Here is a 21,120-nt window from a genome sequence, read left to right as displayed (position 1 = left end):
ATAATCCTTGGATATGATGCTAGTTAGTGTTGTCTTTTATTATAAGTTATTTACCACTGTTTCATTGCAGACTTGTTGAAGACTTGTTACCGCCTTGTTTGCTAAGAGATGTGAACTTGCTACCCTCCCAGTGTTCTCCATATACATCTAGTAGTGTTCCCTGCACTTCCACACCATTTTAGCCAAAGGCTTGCCCGTAAATCTTTGATCCTCTAACAGTTTGAAAAACATTTTGCTAAGGACCTACTTTATTGCACAGGGAACTATACTAAATATTTTGTAATAACCTATAAGGGAAAAAACTCTGAAAAAGAATACACACACACACACAAAACTGAATCACTGTCATGTATACCTGAAATTAACACGATATTGTAAATCAACTATACTTCAATTAAAAAAGGTTGGGGGAGAAAAAGATTTCGCTTAGGGAATTCAAAGCATTGCATTTTATAAATTACCCCCGCCTCAAATCTACCTTATGGGAAGAGAATTTTAGAATTATTTGTCTCCTTTTATTTTCCTTTCTTCCTCTTTAAGTGGTAATATAATTTTAGCTTCTTCCTGACCCTGCAGAAGATTGATAGCCTTTTTCATTAACTAGATATCATATGACAGTAATTGTAATATAGCAACTACTTTGAGAGATTTATATCTAAAAACCCAATTTAATACCTCAATAAAGCTGTTTAAAAAACCGCAATTAAAAATTCCACTAGGTATAGCAGTGTTGAACCTTGACCGTACCAGAATATTGATACCATGCTGTTTGCTGAATAGTATTTAAAATTAGGGGTGTTTAATTGGAAAAGTCAAAACTCATTTAACGTGCTTTATGGCACAGACATCATTATATTGAAGTTACAGGGTCTCTCAGGGACTGAGAGGACGCTTCTCTGTATAATAGAGTATTTGCCTCTATCTGTATTGAAATCTCAGCTGTTTGGAACATGACTAAGTACTGTCAAGGGCAAAATAGAGTTCAAAGCCAAAAGACTAGATAACATGAAATAAATCACTAAAGTTCATACTTTTCTCCTAAAAGAGCCTTTCATATATTCCCTTAGGGTCTATTAACAGTTATTTCATGACACTGTTGACAAGCTTAGCTGTGTGACTTCCCAGTGAGTTTAGAAGGTGGAGAAGAGGAGCTGGTAGGGACAGGCTTGCTGATACCTGTAAGAAATAACCATAAGCATGAGGTCTATTCCAGGGTATTCAGCAATCTTAAGAAATTTAGCAGGAGGGCGAGCCACCTTCTAAGCATCAGTAGCCCCCTGCCCCCCAAAGTATACTTACTGTGTGACAGAATATAGTAGTATATTTCCTCAACTCTAGGATATATATGTATATGTTTTTACAACTTACTGTTTCTGAAATCAGATATGTGTTAAAAATGGGATGTATATTTAATGTGGTAGTAGTAATTTTTTTCCCTGGGGAAAAAAATCATTGATGTGTTTTATATTTATAGTCAGTGGCATCTTATCATAGAGGACACAGGGTAACTGATGTCCATAATGAGAGAACTTCTATCAAGGAAGTTCTGTTGCTCTGGGCCTTCCCTTTAAAAAGATGATGTTTAGAAACCTTTCCCATTAGAGTTGTTCTGAAGGAGGAAACATGTAAAGTTTGCTTAAATTACTTAGAAAATGCATTTATGTGGAAATTCTTTACCTGAGATAAATCTATAAATGAGCACTGCTATGTGTTTTGATTACATTAAGATGTAGTGATAAGCTTAGTTTCCTGAACTAGGCTTTTGAATTTGAATTTCACTCTTATACATTATGGGTTTATCTTGTAGGTGCCTAAGCCTATGCATCAGCCTGTAGGTTCTTCCTCTACCCTTCCAAAGGATCCAGTATTGAGGAAAGAAAAACTGCAGGATCTGATGACCCAGATTCAAGGAACTTGTAACTTTATGCAAGTATGAGTCATTATTAAGTGAATCTTAAATGATAGTCATGGGGCTACTAGCTTCTGATCTGAAGCATTAAATGAAGTTGTTAAGGGCATAGATTCTGGTGTCCAGAATGAGTACAAATCTTGGTTCTGCCACTTCCTAGCTCTGAGAATTTAGGCAAGTTACTTAACTCTCTTCCTCAGTTTCTTTTTGGAAAAAATGATAATAGTTCCTATTCCTGTTTGTTGTGAGTAATACAATGAATTAAACATGTAAGAAGCTTAAAGTGCTCAAATGATATCGCTGCTGTTGTGTGTAGATAATCATAAGACATTCATTATGACACATGCTAAATTGTGTCATACAGACTCTTACAGAATTTCAGAATAGTGTGGTATTACTGAGGGATGAAGTAGGCAAATAAGAGATTTTTGTGTAGTAAAAAGATTTTGAGCTTTGGAATTAGACCTGCATTTAAATCCACTTCTACCAGTTACCAGTTGTATAATCTGTGGCAAGTTATTTAACCTCCAACCTTCTGCTTATTTGTAAAGTGAGGGAATTGCATACCTCTTCAGATTATTTGATATATAAAAGACCTAAAATGATCACTGTAAGTATATAAAGTTAAGTACTCAAAACGTTGGAAATATTTTTAGGATAACCAGGATAGGCAGATGGGAGAAGAGAATGCCTTCTTGTCATGAAAGTCTCTAAGGGCATGAGTTAGTTTAGTGGTTGAGATAAAATAATTAGACCCTCTCATTGGTTATAATAAAAATGAGGGCTCAGTCTACGCTAGGATTAATGTTTAAGACTTCAAGTCAGGAGTTTTCTTTTCCTAACTTGGCCTTAGAATTACTATTAGAGTTTTAATACTTGACACAATCTTTTTTAAAAAAATTAATTAATTAATTAATTTTTGGCTGCTTTGGGTCTTCGTTGCTGCACATGGGCTTTCTAGTTGTGGCGAGCAGGGGCTACTCTTTGTTGCGGTGCGCAGGCTTCTCATTGCAGTGGCTTCTCTTGTTGTGGAGCATGGGCTCTAGGCACTGAGGCTTCAGTAGTTGCAGCACGTGGGCTCAGTAGTTGTGGCTCACAGACTCTAGAACACAGGCTCAGTAGTTGTGGTGCACGGGCTTAGTTGGTCCGTGGCATGTGGGATCTTCCCAGACCAGGGCTTGAACCCATGTCCCCTGCATTGGCAGGTGGATTCTTAACCACTGTACCACCAGGGAAGTCCTGACACAGTCTTTTTTTTTTTTAAGAAATTTATTTTTTTTATTTATTTTTGGCTGTGTTGGGTCTTTGTTGCTGCGCCTGGGCTTTCTCTAGTTGTGGCAAGTGGGGGCTACTCTTTGTTGCGGTGTGTGGGCTTCTCATTGTGGTGGCTTCTCTTGTGGTGGAGCATGGGCTCTAGGCACGTGGGCTTCAGTAGTTGCAGCATGCAGGCTCAGTAGTTGTGGCTCGTGGGCTCTAGAGTGCAGGCTCAGTAGTTGTGGTGCATGGGCTTAGTTGCTCCACGGCATGTGAGATCTTCCCGGACCAGGGCTTGAACCCGTGTAGGCAGATTCCTAATGACTGCGCCACCAGGGAAGCCCCTGACACAGTCTTAAGGTTTGACAGTTACTTTAGATTTCGTTTGTAATTCTCAATTTCTTCTCCTATAAAGACTAAGTTATTAACATCTTGAGATAGTTATTAGCTAGATTCCTATAGCTAATAAGCAGTTGACAACATCATAAATAATTTAATGGTAATAGCTTTACCAACAAATGATAATCTTTGTTTTCACTCATTATTTAAACTCTTGTCTTTAGGAATCTATTCTGGATTTTGACAAACCTCCAAGTGCAATTCCATCATCACAGCCGCCTTCAGCTACTCCAGGTAGCCCAGTAGGTATGTCCTCATTCTTAAGACTTGTTAGACCTACAGCTGTTTTTCCAATTACTTCTTTTGCATATAATTTTACTCTAGATTATCTTAAGGTTAAACTATGTCCGTGTGTTAATTTTTTCTAAATGTGTACATATGTTATCAGAGTTACATACGGGTAAATTACCGTGAGGATGTTAGTGTACTTAACTGACCTGTTTGCATTTTAGAGAAGGTCTCCAGATCGGTGAATGGAAGTACACAATGTTCGTTGTCTTTGCCACTTTTTATATTCTTCTTGGAGTGTATTCTGACTAGAACCTGCTTGACTTCTTTCAACTCTGTATGTCTAGTGTGGAGGCTTTTGGATCCTAACTATGAGTGAAATTACATCAGTGGTATTTAGTGCACAGGTTAACACAGTAACTAATGATGCAGACCGGATCTGAATCTGGTCTGATGCTTCAGACTTTAGGCTTTTTGTTCTACACTAGTTTATCTCAGAGGTGGAATGACATAATCAAAGCCATAGTTCAGCTGCAGTGAGCAGTAGACACCAACCAGAAGACTGGTCCAGTAATTCCTGGGTAGGGTAAGGAGAAGGAAGAGAGAGTAATTAACAAAAGTGATAGACATTAGTAAGAAGAAACCACACTGACACTGTGTAATTGAAAAGTATATTTAATTTACATGATCAAAGAGAAAAAAAAAACTGAAGAGCCAGATGACCCCTGCACTTGTAACTTAAAGTGTATCAGCTAATTACTGCTCATGATAGCTCAGGTTTTATCATCCAGATTACAATTACCAGTTTTTTAAAAGTCATAGTTCTTTTCTTTTGGAAGCCTTGAAATACTGCTTTTGTCCATTGATGGAACTAGTATCCTTTTCTTCTGTAATCCTCTCTGACTCTTTTTTAGAGCTCTACTACAGTAGAAAGGACTTGAGAGCTAGTTCTTCCAGATACTGCTTTGTTTTATAAAGTATAAACTTTAGTTTCCACCCAGTTGGTATGCATAAACTTTTCTCCTCCCTCAGTTCACTGTTGATTTCACTCTCTGCAGCATCTACAGAACAAAATCTATCCAATCAAAGTGATTTTCTTCAAGAGCCATTACAGGTAACTTTACCAGACTGATCTTTCATTTACTCTTCTTTGCTATTCAGGGAGGAAACTCTTGCTTTGGCAAGAATGATCAGACTCGCTGATTCTAATATACCTAATGAAATTATTGAAAATGTTCTAAGGATATCTAGTATTTTAGATTAAGTACAGCTGGTTCTCAAAAGATTCCCTAATAAACATGGGGAAGTCATCTATTATAATAGAGAAGGTTAGCTGATGTTAGTAAGGAAAGAGTAAGCCTGAAGAATTCGGAGGTACTTTGGGAATCTTACTTTGCTGTTGAGCTACCTAAGTCACTTAGTATATTGGCAGAGTAAAGGGTATAAAGAAAGAAACTAATTTTGCTTAACTCATGGTTAGCCAGTCCTACCTGCACACATATATCTAACATTCTGATGAACTGATTTTCACAGAACACACTTAGAGTTATAAAGGGACCAGATCATTGAGATCTGTAAATGCCACATTGCATTTCCATCAATAGTAAGTTCAAGATTTGCTAGTTTTCTGGTCATTACTTAAAAAAAATTTTTTTTTCTCAGGATCCTTCTGAAAACCTGACGGCAGTTGTCTAGACAGCAACTGCTTTGACAGTCGGTTAAATATTTTGATCAGGTGGTTCAGCAGTTGCCTTGCCTTCCAAAACCTTACAAGTAAATACCATTTGTTTACAGTGGTTTATATTTAGTTTAAGATGTGGCTCGGTTTTCAAGATGTGTTTGTTAAGCAGGGTCCCTCACCCCAGTCACTGCTTTAACTGAAGAATTCCATGTTATCTGGTCTAGCTATTAGGTTCTATATGAGGCTTTCAAGTGACAAGTTAAGATTTTTTTTGATAAACCAATAGTCTGGTAGTTCTCAGGGCATGCCTGTGGGATGGCTGCATCAGAATCACTTGGTCACTTTAATAAAAGTACATACAGTTGACCCTTGAACAGTATGCATTTGAACTGCTCGGGTCCACTTATATGTGGGTTTTTTCCACTAAATACGTAGAGTACTACGCTTCACGAATTTGCGTGTCATCCTTGCGCAGGGGCCATGCTAATCTTCTCTGAATCGTTCCAATTTTAGTATATGTGCTGCCGAAGCGAGCACTAAATACATAGAGTACTACGGATCTGAGGTTGGTTTAATCCGAGGTTGCGGAACCACGGGCATGAAGGGTCAACTATGGGACCTGAGCATCTGCGAATTTTGGTATCCATAGCGTGTCTTGGAACCAATTCCCTGTGGATACTGAGGGATGACTGTATTGTTAGATACCATGTTAGACCTATAGGGTCAGAATTTCCAGGGGTGTCGTCTAGTCATCTGTATTTTTAATCTGCTCCCTGGGTGAATCTGCACATCCATTTTTTGGAACCACTGGCCTCAAACATCGTGCTTACTCAGCAGTACTTAAAACGAACTCCAGCCGGTCTTAAAGAGCAATAATTTGGAAGCAAGAACTGCCGTAACTTCTAAATAAATACTAATGTAAAGAATGTTTCTTTATCTTTTTTGTTAAGTTAACGTTTTAACTAAAATAATATTCAGAGTCTTTTAAAGCTTAACTATCAAGTGGGCCAAGTTGCCTTTACTTAGTATCTTTGAATTTTTCTTTGGCAATAGAGTTAGTAATGTCCCCACAATAGCCAGTCTCACTTATTTTGGGTGGTTGTCTCATTGTTTTAATGAGAGGACCAGAAGAAAGGCCTACTTTTAGAAACACTACCATTTTATAATAATTCTAATAGTTTGGTCAGATCTAAATTATACCTATTTATTTTGGTATATTAAATGCTCTAAAGGATTTCAAAATTTTCTCCATAAGACCTTTTAAAGGTCTTCCATTAGACTTTTTAAAACTTGGTCCCCATCTCCTTATCAAGAAGTGGTATATCATGATGAACCCTTCTAGAAGGTCACTGAAACATAACTGCTCTGATATTTGGTTACCATTAATTAGTTTCCATTTAACCCATATTATTACTTGGGCTTCTGAGAACCACATTGAAACATTTAGATAAAAGGAGTGGATTCACCGACACTTCAGACCTTGCCATTGCTAGAATTTTATGTATCTCTGTTATATTCTAGTACCTGTTGTGCCATAGAATTCCTTCCTAGCTACGCTCTTAGTTTTTAATTGGTTACAGTTGTCACAGCATTAGTTCCTACTGTGCTTTCTCCCAATTAGTATTTTATACATATTAGTTTTATTTTTCTTAAATATTGGTGCTGTTGTGATTTATGTAGAGCTTATCCTTTCTATTTACACTTCTGCCGACTTCTTTAAGACACTGAGAGCATGTAGAGTAAAAGCATAGTTGTAATGATCCCTGGCAGGCCTGTGCCTAGAGCGTTAATGTACCCTGGGCTCCTCTCCCACGGAACTGCTATTGAGAGCCTGATAGAAAATCTGACCCCAGGTTTCCAGGGCCGAGAATCTTGATAAATGAGGATGGGATTAGATGTGTAGCTCTGGTGACTAGGCCTGGAAAGGCAACGTAGCTGACTGCTTGGGTTAGAATCTCAGCTCTTCCGCTTAATTTTAGTGTGACCTTGGGTAAATTACTTAACTTTCTTTGCTTCTGCCTGATTATGAATAAAATGGGAATAGTTGTACCTATTGCACAGGGTTATTGTTAGGATTAAATATATTAATATGTGTTAAAAGTGTTTAGCATACCATTTGGCACTAGTGATTGCTCAACGAGAGTAATGTGTTAGGAAGCCCAGGGCCCAAGAAATATAAAGTGAACAAAATGTGCCTTTTACAATGTTTTATATCTTCCTGTATTTAGGCTGCTTCTTCTCCAGTTACTTGTAGCCCAAATGCTTGCTTGGTTACTACCGATCAGGCCTCTTCGGGATCTGAAACAGAGTTTATGACCTCAGAGACTCCTGAGGTAATAAGAGACCAATTGTCTTAATTTCTTTTCTGTCTTAAAGAATAGCAGAACCAGCTTATTGTATGAATTACAGGCATAATCAGTTTAATGATTTAACATTTATACCTTACTAATGTTTGCTTTCTATAGATGTTGTAGTCCTGGAACTTATACAGGTAACTTTAACTTTATTGTGACCTTACCTTATAAATGGACTTAATAGTGTATTGCCTTTTCAGATACAATAAATATGTCCAAATTGCTAGTGTCAAAAAAAATGAAAATTTCTAGGTAAGGGTAAGGTTAGTTCAAGTTTCTCACTATATTCATATTGAAGGACTCCTTAGGAGAAAAATCTTTTTATCCATGTAACAGAAGACTCAATAACTTTATAGTTTTAATATTAGCACTGACTCAATTGGAATGAGTTACATTCTCTTTTTGCCTAATTTTGTCAAAGCATTTTGACAGTATTACGTTTTTCCTCTTGATTGTCAAGTGAAAGTTTTCACTGTGTTTGAGCAAATCCTTGAGATAGATATAGCAAGATAGGATGATTTTTTGGATTAATTTAGCAATTCTTAGGTTTTATTATTATTTTTTAGTTAACTATTATACGAGAATTTGTGTTCATTGTATAAGAAAATAAAGGTAAGCATTAGTTTTTATGGTGTTGACTTGGTCTAAATTGAAATTACTTGGTTCCTTATTTTAAGGTGAGGAAGTGTTTGCCACCTAGTGAGTCACAGTTGTCTGCTTCATAATCTCATTGGTACTGGTGTTTTCATATCTTTTAAAGCATTTGGCTTTATAATCTATTATATTAAGGACTTGCTTATTCCCATTAGTTAAGAGTTACTTAGATTAGCTCAGGTTTGGTTTTCTATTTTTAGGCAGCTGACTTGAGGAATCCACTAATAAGACTTTAAAATAGAGAAAAATTAACACTGACTAAGTAACTAACCCAAGGTTTTTCTTAAGCCTAATTCTTCTGTATAAATTTGGAATAATACTAGATTCTGAACTGGAAAATACCATTACAGGGTTTGAAAAGGACTAGGTACTCATAAAAAGTTCAGCCCCTCGTCTGTTAGACTGATTAATAGTAAGATTCTCACTTAGTCAGCAAGCTGTGCAAAAGCAAATGCTCGTGTGCATCCTCAGCAATTGAGATTTGAAATTGTAAGCAAAAGCTATTCTTCTGGATTCCTGTGTCCAAATGTCGTCCTGTAGGACTTGCTGACTTATGCCAGTCTGGGGTTTAGTGTTAACTGTTTATTGTATGGCAGGTGATTGGCTGATACTGCATTTCTCCTCCCTAGGCAGCAGTTCCCCCAAGCAAGAAACCGTCTTCACTAGCTTCTCCAAATCCTCCCATGTCAAAGGGCTCTGAACAGGGCTTCCAGTCACCTCCAGCAAGTAGTAGTTCAGTAACCATTAACACAGCACCCTTTCAAGCCATGCAGACAGTGAGTATGAAACGTGAATGATGATTGCAGTTCATTATTCCTGTTAAAGAGCTATTGTTTCTCTTACATTAGGTACTATGTGAAAAAATTTGCCATTTCTATTACTCTTTTTTGGGCTGGTAGAATTTGCATTTGTCCAATGGAAATATTGTTTTTGTGGGAAGAGTATTAAATCCAAAGCCTCAATAATTTTGAATGGAAATTTTATCAGGGCATTTTCCCCTCTGAAAATTAGTGGCAGGCAAAGCTGAGGACCCATATTAAATGAATGAAATGTGAGTGAGAAACATAATTTTCTGCAAATAGCTTAATAATACTAACCATTACTAATATCACAGTAGCACTGTTCCATGGCATCAATAACCTGAAATACAGGACACACACTTGTGTGCTCTATCACTGTTGAAACTTTCATTTGATTTCATCTTCGTCTCATCTGGGTTTTGGAGAATTGTTCAGATTTTTATGGTAGTTTGAATTACATATTCCGCTACAAATTGTAGTTTAAAACTTCTTAAGGTGATATTTCAACTAGGTTTGTATGTTTATTCTCTAAACGTAGAATAAGTATAAAACTTTTCTTTAGAAGAAAGCAAAAAGTCTTAGCCGATAAGTACCTTTCCTGATGGTGCTTAATGCCCCACTCCAGGTACTTCCGTGTGATGGTGGTGGGATGGGGCCAGTGGAGTGGCAAGCAGGCACAATGCAGGGAGATGGTCTGGCGAATTCACACCCCTGAATTCACTGATCTTATTACTTCCTGCTTGGCCACCTAGCACAGCTTTGTGTCCTTGCTTTCTCTCTATCCCTGTCAATCCATCCTACACAGTATTGCCACATTGGTTTTACTAACTTTTTCTTATTCCTAATTAAAAGCAAATATTGGTCCATTATAGAATGAAATTGAAAGTCCTTTGCCTGACACTCAGTAACTTTTGAAGTCTGGTATAACTTGCCAGACTAGTCCCCTGGGCTTGCCTTGTACACTCTTTGTCACAATACCTTTTTTGTGTGTGTGTGTTTTAAGATTTTTAATTTTAATTTGAAATGAAATACAATTATTCATTCAACAAATTGGAAAATATTAAAACAATTGACATTATCTAGAGTGGGGAAAGAAATCAGAAAGTTTTATACACTGCTGATGTGACAGTAAATCATCACAACCTTTTAGGAAAGGCATTTCCTGTTAAAATTTTTTAAAAAGGGGGCATAAAGCCGTGACAGAAGTTTCACCTTGAGGAATCCATACTACAGGAACAAAGGGATTAGTAGCTAAGGATATGCTTCAGTAGCTGAAGATATGTTGTATATAGCGGCACTAGAAGGCAATCGCAACAAAACCAATCTGAATTGGAGACCATCTGAACGTCTGTCAACTGGGAAATGATTGACTAAATTATGGTATTTCCAATTCTATGGCTCATTCATTCACTCACCGTATATATTTTTCGAGGCAGGCATTGTTTTACTGTATGCCAGGCATTGTTCTAGATACTGGGGGTAAGGAAATGAATAATACAGATTTGTCCCCTTTACCATGAAGCTTACATTCTAGTGTGTGTGTGTGTGTGTGTGTGTGTGTGTAGCAAGGGAGAGACAAAAATGATAAATGATAATAACAACAACAGCAACAATAAAACAAGTCAGTTAACCTTTAGAATAATTGCCTGTTTCTAGAGGCAGGTACCTTGGGTTTTTCAGTGAAAAAATTACATCCAGATTTGTATTCTGCTTTGAAATCTTTGTTTCCTGATAAGTTGCTCCTGGTGTGTCTTCTCATTGTATCTTGGAAATTTTTAATAGCACTTATCCTACTTTATTTTTATGTTCTTTAAGTGAAACTTCAGACTTTATCTGGATTTCCCTAGTTTTTCCACCAGTGTTGTTTTTCTTTTCCAGGATCCCATGCAGGATGCCCCACTGCATCACAGTACCTTTTTGCTCATGCCAATCTGTCTTCTCTACCTGTTTGGATTCTATCCAGTACAAACTGGTTCTTATTTGTTTGCTTACTCATTTATTCAATAAACAGGTAGTTATGAAGCCAGGCACTGTTCTTAGGGGTTGTAACAATGGAGAATAGACAGGTCTTTGTGCTTAAGAAGCTTAAACTTTATTATGGAGGTGGGAGGGCTAGAGAGAAGAATATTCGTATATATATTATATCAGATGCTATGTGTTGTGAGGAAAAATGGAGCAGGATAAGAGGGCTAGAGAGTAGCAGAAGTGCTATATTATAGATGATGACCAGAGTCTGGACAGATCATTGCCTGCTACATGGTAGAAATCAGTAAATGGCAGATTTTTTCATTTGTTTCCAATTTCTGAAAAAGTACCCTTTTCCCCTATATAGCTTTCATTCTCAGTAAGCATTATTATAATGTAATAGCAGGAGAGTTAATTTTTGTACTTGGTTTAACTTCTGTCAGAAATCAAATAGAGGGGCCTCCCTGGTGGCACAGTGGTTGAGAATCTGCCTGCCAATGCAGGGGACACGGGTTCGAGCCCTGGTCTGGGAAGATCCCACATGCCGCGGAGCAACTAGGCCCGTGTGCCACAACTACTGAGCCTGCGCATCTGGAGCTTGTGCTCCGCAACAAGAGAGGCCGCGACATTGAGAGGCCTGTGCACCGCGATGAAGAGTGGCCCCCGCTCGTCGCAACTAGAGAAAGCCCTCGCACAGAAACGAAGACCCAACACAGCCAAAAATAAAAATAAATAAATCAATTAAAAAAAAAATCAAATAGAAATTCGGTTTTTTTACTACGGTAAAATATGCATAAACATAAAGTTTACTGTTTTAACCGTATTTAAATGTATAATTCAATGGCATTAAGTACATCCACAGTGTTGTACAGCCATCACCACTATCTATTTCCAGAACTTTTTCATCATCCCCTCCCCCTTCCTAGCCCCTGGTAACTTCTATTCTACTTTGTCTCTATGAATTTACCTATTCTTAGGTACCTCATATAAGTGGGATCACGGTGTTTGTCCTTTTGTATCTGGCTTATTTCAGTTAGCATAGAATTTTCAAGGTTCATCCATGTTGTAGCATAGATCAGAATTTCATTCTTTTTTATGGTGAAATAACATTCCATTGTATGTATGTACCACATTCTGTTTATCCATTCATCTGCTGATGGACACTTGGGTTGTTTCCATCTTTTGGCTATTATGAATAATGCCATGAACATTGGTGTACAAATATTTGAGTCTCTGCTTTCAGTTCTTTTGGTTATATGCCTAGAAGTGGAATTGCTGGATCCTATTCTGCTTGGTAATTCTACTTGGTAAATGGGAATTCTGCATTTAGCTTTTTGAAGAACCTCTGTACTATTTTCTGCAGTGGCTGCACCATTTTACGTTCCCACCAGCACTGCACGAGGGTGGCAACAGTACCACACCCTCAGCAATACTTAGATTTTCTGGGTTTTTTTTTTTTTTTTTTTTAAGTAATAGCCATCCTAATGGGTATGAAGTGGAATCTCATTGTGGTTTTGATTTATATTTGTCTAATGACTAATGATGTTGGGCATCTTTTCATGTGCTTATTGGCCATTTATCTTCTTTGAAGAAATGTCTATTCAAGTCCTTTGCCCATCAAATAGAAGTTTTTGAATGTTGCAGAGTTTTGCTGAATGTCACCTTTAATCGTTTTCTGTAAAACTTCACAAATGACTCAGTGTACCCTGTCTTTTAAGGTATTTAATGTTAATGCACCTCTCCCTCCACGTAAAGAACAAGAAATAAAAGAATCCCCTTATTCACCTGGCTACAATCAAAGTTTTACTACAGCAAGTACACAGACACCACCCCAGTGCCAGCTGCCAGCTATACACGTAGAACAGACTGTCCTTTCTCAAGAGACTGGTAAGATCTTTGTGTATCATATTTTGAAGACTTAGATGAGAGCTAATTAAATGGAAAGCAAGTCTGTAGTGACACTTGAGAGGTTCTTTCTTGACTAGTAAGCCTTATCTCTTCACATGTTCAAGTATTGAGAAACAATGCTTTTTCGTCTCTTTAGTTAAGTTCACTTATTACTTTTAACTTTTGTAGAGGTAGAACTTAGATGGTTGATTTAACCTTGAAGTAGGCTTTTATTTTTAAATCTGATTGCTTTAATTACCATCAACAGTGGTAGAGGTGCATAAGGCACTACCCAGCTGCTTTTATGAAGGTTTTGAAACCATTCTGTTAACTCCATGTTAGCACAGACAGGTGGCTATCTGGCCTTTTTTCTTCCCTCTTGTAATAAAGCATTGATTAATGTGAAGATATAATTTAGTATGCTTATTCTACTCTTTGCTTAGAGATGGGAGACCCTTTTGATTGTTCATGCTATTCTAATACGTACATGAAAGAATAGCAACTTTGTAGTTATTTCCCAATTTAAGAAGCACTTGTAGATTTTTAGTGTTGGTATTTCAGGCCCCTATTGGGTTCTCTAAAACTTAAGCTGGGAGCAAACGAATTGCTTGGTTAATCACAAGAGGTAGTAAATGTAAATCCCTGGACCTAGCCACAGATGACCTCATTCTGTTCTCACCTGCACTGTGAAAACATAGGGCAGGTGATTTACATAAAGGATACTTTTTGTCATATGCCTTTTCAATTACAGTATTAATAAGAGTTCATTTTCTTTTACTCCTCGATCTGGCATATTTAGCCTGTTTTTTTCCTTTAATTGTGGTAAAATATACGTAACATAAAATTCATCATTTTAACCATTTTTAAGTGTACAGGCTTTATGGCATTAAGTACATCCAGGTTGTTGTGCAGCCATCACCACCATTCACCTCTAGGAATTTTTCATCTTCCCCATTTAACACTAACTCCCCATTTCCCTTTCCCTGTAATCCCTGGCAACCAGCATTCTACTCTATGAATTTGACTGTTCTAAATACGTAACTTGTATAAGTGGAATCATACAGTATTTGTCCTTTTGTAACACCATAATGTCTTCAAGGTTCATCCATGTTGTATTGTAGAATGTGTCAGAATTTTCTTCCTTTCTAAGGCTGAATAATATTTTATTACTTAAACATATATACAGAGAGAGATATCTGTGTCTCTCTCTATATATACACATACATATCTATAGCATCTGTTTTTTTAAAAAAGGGAGAAAGTTGTATTAAAGGTTTTGATATACACTGACTTCTAAGTATAAAGAATATTAAACTTTTATTACCATTTAACTCTTGGACTCTAAAACTGTTTCCTTAAGCAGCAAGTTATCCTGATGGAACTATTCAAGTAAGCAATGGTAGCCTTGCCTTTTACCCAGCACAGACGAATGTATTTCCCAGACCCTCTCAACCATTTGTCAATAGCCGGGGATCTGTTAGAGGATGTACTCGTGGTGGGAGATTACTAACCAATTCGTATCGGTCCCCTGGTGGTTATAAAGGTATGCTCTGAATAAAATTTGTATGTTTACTTGACTCAAACTGTTTTTACTTTACCTTGTTCCTTTTTGTGGTTTCCATTTATAATGTAGTAGAGAATTCCCTATTTCTGCAAAATATGGTATTTCTAATATGTCTATTGTCTATAACAGAGGAACTCTTTGAATGAAAAACAGATCGATCCTGTGACTTACTGAAGTGAAAGGTTGAGCATTTTGGTTTTTTCCAGGGATGAATTTTGGTTTTCATATTTGAATAATTTCTTTCTTCTGTTAATTGACTTGGCTGGCTCAAAACACGTCATATTTAAGACAGTGCCCATTTCCTAGTTATCAGAGTATACCACAGATGAAAACTTTGAGACAATAATAGTGATACGCTTTTAAGTTAGATATGGTTCCAAGTATTCTAGTCACTGCTGGTATTAGCAGAAGTACTCTAGACCAAGGCCTTAACCACCATCCTTTCCCAACCCCACCTGCATCCCAGCAATAGTAAATTTCTACAGTTGGCTTGTTTGAAGTCTGTGATATTTTTATAAATGTGTGTTTTATTGTGGAAACAGTATTATGGAGTTTGCTTAAAGAAGGCATAAATCTAACGATGGCTTTATAGGATCAATTTAACTTTCTAAGTGGTATAGAACAGACTATTTAAAAGTTTAGTGTAATTTTGCCCATAATTTTATGTAAGTTGTTTATTTATTAGGTTTTGATACCTATAGAGGACCTCCTTCAATTTCCAATGGAAATTATAGCCAGCTACAGTTCCAAGCTAGAGAGTATCCTGGAACACCTTATTCCCAAAGGGTAAGAATAATTGTTATAACTGAACAATAGTACAATTGATGTGAAGCTGGTGACTAAACTATAGCAGAGTCGTAATTTGTTTTGTAAAGACGCTCTTGTAACTGTGGAGAGTGGATCTGGAAGCTTTTCTAATAACCCAAGTAGGGTACATGACAACTGCCTGTTACATGGAACTTAGGAGGTCTTAAGGACTTTATTAAGTTTGCATTAACTCATTTATTCCACCATCCTATAAGAGAAACTGGGGTTCAGAAACAAGTAACTTATCTAAGGTCACTCAGCAAGTAAATGATAGAACTAAGATTAGATGCAAGTTTCTTAACTCCAGAGCCCATGGTCTTTACTATATTGCCTTCAGTTTAACTTTTTTAGATATCAGGTATAGGAAAGTCCTTTTTTGTAAGTTTGATTTTTTTGGTTTATTCTTGATTGACTAGTTCAGCAGATTTTCTTTACTATATATGATAAAAGACTGATAGGAGGATGGTAGACATTCCACTTGAACAGCCCTTGGAAACTCCCTGTCATTGGTCGTATATGGATACGAATTTATACTACATTAGCATTTTCAGTTTTGAAGTTTTACAAGCCTTTAAGTGTGTATGTGGTGTTTTACTGAGTTCTGTTGTTAACATACGAAGGAGCTTACGGTTACGTGAGGTAAGATAGACGTCTATACAGAGGCAATATTGAAGAACACACCTTGGAGAACACACCAGGTCACCTAAATGACTTGGGTTTGACCCCTGATCTCACCAGTTTCCTCTTTGTGTGACCTTGGGCATGTTAGTAAACTTTCTGAGCTTTAGTTCCTTATCTGTTAGGTGAAGACTCATCTGTTTGAGTTCCTTATCTTACTCTGAAGTGTTGATTACTCTATGAGAGATTCTGAGGATTAAATGAAGCCATATACATACATAAGTGCTTTGCATATATCAAGGATATATGCATATATACATAAGTGCTTTGCATATATCAAGGATGCAAATATAACTTATTACTTGATTGTCACATACTGTGTGTGCAGGGAAAACTTTGATTAATGCGGTCTTTCGGTAATGGAGCTATCTGTTCTTAATACCAGTATTCTAGTATTTTTGTGTGCTGCTTTAAACTTCTTCCTGAGGAAACATAAGATATCAGTGATAGCAGTGCTATTGGGAAGAGGATTAGGAGTTTGGGGTAGGAAAATTAATTATTATTTTTACTGTATACATTCTTGTTCTGTTTAAATTTTTATTACATGTATTGATATTAATCTGATTACACCATTAATTATTCTTTTCATGACTTGCATGGGGGCTGACTTTCACCATACTTGGGAGTCAGTTTGAAATGTTGCCTCTTGAACATTTTTTCTTAAAGATTCCAGGCAATAATATGTTCATGTATTATAATTCTTATCAATTTCCCTGTCAAAACAAAACAAAACCCTAACATAGTTTGTAATTGTCTTCACACTTTGGTTTATAAATAGAGCAAGACTGAAATTGTCTGTATTTTTGCTTTATCATCTCCTTTTATATTGAGATGAGGCACAGAGGACCAGGACATATTTCTGAATTTCCCTCATTACCTAGCATTGTGTCTTTTACGTAGTGTTCTCTAAATGCTTTCTTGTTTTTGCAAGTATTAACATATCTAATTTGTCAGGTTAATTAACAGAGGAAGCAAATATTGCTACTGTGACTCTTGCTTTGTTTTTCTTGGTGTCATCTGAGCCCCTTTGGTTGCCGGAGAAGGCTAGATCAAGGGCTAGGAGGACTTAGTCTTACAAATTTATCTGCCAATAATAATTACTGTTTTGCATTTTTGGTGCTAAGGTAAATATTATGTGTTCATTTTAGGATAATTTCCAGCAGTGTTACAAGCGAGGAGGAACATCTGGTGGTCCTCGGGCAAATTCGAGAGGTAAGGATAATTTATTGAGGAGTTTATTTACCCAAAACATACCTCTAGATCTTTCTTCATCCTTTGTCAAGTTCTCCCCAAAGTATATTATTAGCATTTATCTTTTGAGGTTTTCAGTTTGCTTAGATGTTGTACTGAAGATCTTAGGGAGATATTAGACTACTAGAAAGGCTGTGGAAATCATTTGTCAGTTTAAGTGTGTGTGTGTTTTAAATTTGCTTGACACCAGAGCATGATTTACCCTTAGATACATATTCACTATGCTGACTTGATATAGTTTCAGGTGATATTTCAGGATGGTGGTTTTGGAATAATGGGCACTTCTAGATACTCTAGTGCCCCTTAGTACATTGATAGATAAGGAATAAACAACAATTAAGACACAATGACTTGAACAAAAGCAGGATACTTTTAATACTTCTTAAAATGTGAAGGTACTATTAAAAGGTTCAGTGTAACTGAGAAAATCAAGAATTACTGAAGATTAACTTTGTCACAAGAAAAGAGAAGCTTTTCCTTTTAAGAAAGTAGCCACTATTCACATTATCTTTGCCTTCTATCTGAGCAGTGTTTTTGTACAATACTGAAAACATTAAAATTTTATGATACCACATTAACTTAGAAATAAAGAACAAGCATTTATTATGGGGCTTAGTACCATGACAAAATACGTTTGAATGTCTAGTAGGCTAGTAGTTCCAGAAGTTGCTACTTTTATGTAATCTCAGTTTGAGTCCTTCTCCGTTAGATACTTAGTGGATTTATCACTGAGGAATTAAGAACTCAGAATTATGGGAGAAAGGTAAAGTATTAAAGAGTGTTCACACCTGGGTTTTAGACTCTGCTAACCATAACTACTGTTAAGTTATCGAACCTTTGGGGGCCTCATTTTTTTAATATTAAAAAAAAAATGAGGCTACTGGACAAAATCATCCAGGTCCTTTCTGGCTTTAGAATAGTAGTAGAAAAGCCTATTGTCAGAGAAATCTAGAAAAGTGTACTGTAGCTATACTTTATTGCTTTTTAAAAAAAATTTACTATAAAATGTATTTTTATCTGTATTTCAGTAGCCGACTAATGTTAAATATTGTGTTCAAAGCTAACTGCTTCATTATGAGAAACTCACTGTTGCTAATAAAACAGCAGGGTGGAGTGATTCTTCTCAGGTGAGCAGCCCAGAAAGAGACAACGAAACCTTTAACAGTGGTGACTCTGGACAAGGAGACTCCCGTAGCATGACCCCTGTGGATGTGCCAGTGACAAACCCAGCAGCCACCATACTGCCAGTACACGTGTATCCCCTGCCTCAGCAGATGCGAGTTGCCTTCTCAGCAGCCAGAACCTCCAATCTTGCCCCCGGAACTTTAGACCAACCTATCGTGTTTGATCTTCTTCTGAACAACTTGGGAGAAACTTTTGATCTTCAGCTTGGTAGATTTAATTGCCCAGTGAATGGCACTTATGTTTTCATTTTTCACATGCTAAAGCTGGCAGTGAATGTGCCACTGTATGTCAACCTCATGAAGAATGAAGAGGTCTTGGTATCCGCCTATGCCAATGATGGTGCTCCAGACCATGAAACTGCTAGCAATCATGCAATTCTTCAGCTCTTCCAGGGAGACCAGATATGGTTACGTTTGCACAGAGGAGCAATTTATGGAAGTAGTTGGAAATATTCTACGTTTTCAGGCTATCTTCTTTACCAAGATTGAAAGTCAGTACAGAATTGACAATAAAAGGATATGGTGTTCTGATTAGTGGGAATAAAGGAAAAGTAGTCCTTGCCCTTCTTACAGATTGGTTTAGGAAAATGTTTTCATTCCTAGAGGAAGGAGGAGGTCCTTACTTTTTTGTTTTCCTCCCCATGGTGAAAAATTTCAAGCTGAATGACAATTAGCACTAATCTGGCACTTTATAAATTGTGATGTAGCCTCGCTAGTCAAGCTGTGAATGTATATTGTTTGCACTTAATCCTTAACTGTATTAACGTTCAGCTTACTAAACTAACTGCCTCAAGTTCAGGCAAGTTATAATGCCTTGTTGTGCCTCAATAAAAAAGTTACATGCACCTTCAGTGTTCTTACTTGATTAAACATTCAGTTAAGAAGTAAAATGTTTAATTTTTAGTGTTCATCACTGGTAACTCTTGAATGGGAATCTATTCATGGGTTCATACTATTATTTTAAAATAAGCCTTTTATATATAACAGCTCCTTTTAGAGTTACTTTTCTCTGTTATTATACATATCTTTCATCAAAAGATTTCATCTGTTTTCCACTGGCCAAATCACATATTCTCCTTGAAGCTGTTTTGCAGTAGGGTGTTTTATCCTTTAGTTAGCTATCTTCAAGTACCTACTATATGAATAATAATACAAGATACAGGAGGCGATACATGGGTAATACTACTGGTTCACCATCAGTAAGGCTTATGCTTTCTAGTGGATTCTTAATTTGAGTAGGTAAAATATTCAGTCATCAAAAAGCATAGGTATGTGGTCAGGCAATGCTGTATTTGAGTGCTGATTTTGCCACTTAGTAACTGATCTTGGGCAAGTTATTATACCTCAAAGATTTTTTTAAAGACCATTTCCCGAAATGCAAAATGGGCATGATAGATCAGCCTCAGGGCAGTTGTGAAGTTCAACTAAGAATTTATCTAAAAGACTTTACACAGTGCCTGGCACATAAGCATTTAATAAATGTTAGATGCCGTAATTGTGTTTTTCTCATTCGGAAATCTTTAGGGTGCTGTGTGTGTATATACTGTCTTGTAAGCAGGGTAGCAGGCAATGCCAGAGTTTAGTATCCATTCTAGACATACATCCTCACGTCTCAATTTAAGTTTGTATATGATTACTACTAAGAACTTAATATGTTTCTCAATTACTTTAAAGAATAGTAATTCAAAATAAACATTTTGACTGAATATTCCAGAGTTTATTAAGGGTTGGAGAAAGGGCATTCTTAGCCTGCAACCAAGCAAGTCACTTGCTGAGGCAGAAAGTTCTTGTTTTGATCCTCTGCTCACTCTGTGTTGTTAAAAAATCTCAGGAAGATATAAGAGCATTAAATTATTATGGTTAATATTTTTGAGCTAGGTGTGGGTTCAGCAATTAAATCCTTAAGCCATGTTTAATTCTGTGGTGTTAAGTGTTAGTACAGTGCTCTCAAGATAGAGGATGTAATGTGATTCACTATTTAACAGAACTTTTTCAATTCATGGTAAGTACTTTGTGAGTTAGGGATATTAGTATTCCAGTTAAATAAATTAGTTCATGGCTTTTATGTCCAGAACACAAAATGAAAAGTGCAGGAAAGCAGAAATATGATTAAATGCTGGAGGGGAAAACTTAATGTTTAAGAACAGTTGTTGATCAAGTTCGAGGCCTTTCTCAGTCTTTTTTAGCCACTGTTTTCTGCTGCATTAGGGTCTTCAGCTTAGTCTTTTGTCCTGCACATGATTGACATTTATTGAAAAAATATTGTGAATGACTCTTTATATTTTTTAAGTGTCCAACAAGAAGAGATTCATTAACTAGGGTATCCCCTCATGATAATACTCATGTTTTAGGAGAGTATTTTAAATAAAATACTATTTCTCTAAGTGTAAAGACAATAAACTAGAAAATTATTCTTAGACTTAAAGAATGAATGGACAAGATCTTTCATTCTGAAGCAGTGTAACTTTTGAAGACACAGTTCTTCTGGAAGCTTTTAGTAAAAGT

At 36.6% G+C, this 21,120-nt stretch overlaps 1 protein-coding gene across 29 annotated transcripts in view; it reads left to right on the top strand.

Annotated features, from left to right (window-relative positions):
- CAPRIN2 (caprin family member 2) overlaps positions 1–19,460 on the top strand; it is a 41,260-nt gene extending 21,800 nt beyond the window's left edge. For 6 of the 29 annotated variants that reach the window (XM_082352082.1, XM_082352090.1, XM_082352105.1 and 3 more), the window contains 10 exons: positions 1,808–1,930; positions 3,727–3,808; positions 4,849–4,904; positions 7,700–7,804; positions 9,109–9,255; positions 12,963–13,131; positions 14,492–14,674; positions 15,381–15,481; positions 17,329–17,392; positions 18,536–19,460. In XM_082352082.1, coding sequence (XP_082208208.1) covers positions 1,808–1,930; positions 3,727–3,808; positions 4,849–4,904; positions 7,700–7,804; positions 9,109–9,255; positions 12,963–13,131; positions 14,492–14,674; positions 15,381–15,481; positions 17,329–17,392; positions 18,536–19,104 — 1,599 coding nt within the window. In that variant the 3' untranslated portion in view covers positions 19,105–19,460. Of the gene's footprint in view, positions 1–1,807; positions 1,931–3,726; positions 3,809–4,848; positions 4,905–7,699; positions 7,805–9,108; positions 9,256–12,962; positions 13,132–14,491; positions 14,675–15,380; positions 15,482–17,328; positions 17,393–18,491 lie in introns of all 29 variants that reach the window. The other 23 variants (XM_082352086.1, XM_082352104.1, XM_082352083.1 and 20 more) reach the window with 16 other exon arrangements.
- The last annotated feature ends 1,660 nt before the right edge of the window (positions 19,461–21,120 follow it).

This window comes from Balaenoptera borealis (genome assembly GCF_965194805.1).
Source record: "Balaenoptera borealis genome assembly, chromosome: 13".
Lineage (NCBI taxonomy): Eukaryota > Metazoa > Chordata > Mammalia > Artiodactyla > Balaenopteridae > Balaenoptera > Balaenoptera borealis.
Note: the sequence above shows the minus strand (reverse complement) of the source record. Positions and strands in the feature narration are given on the sequence as shown.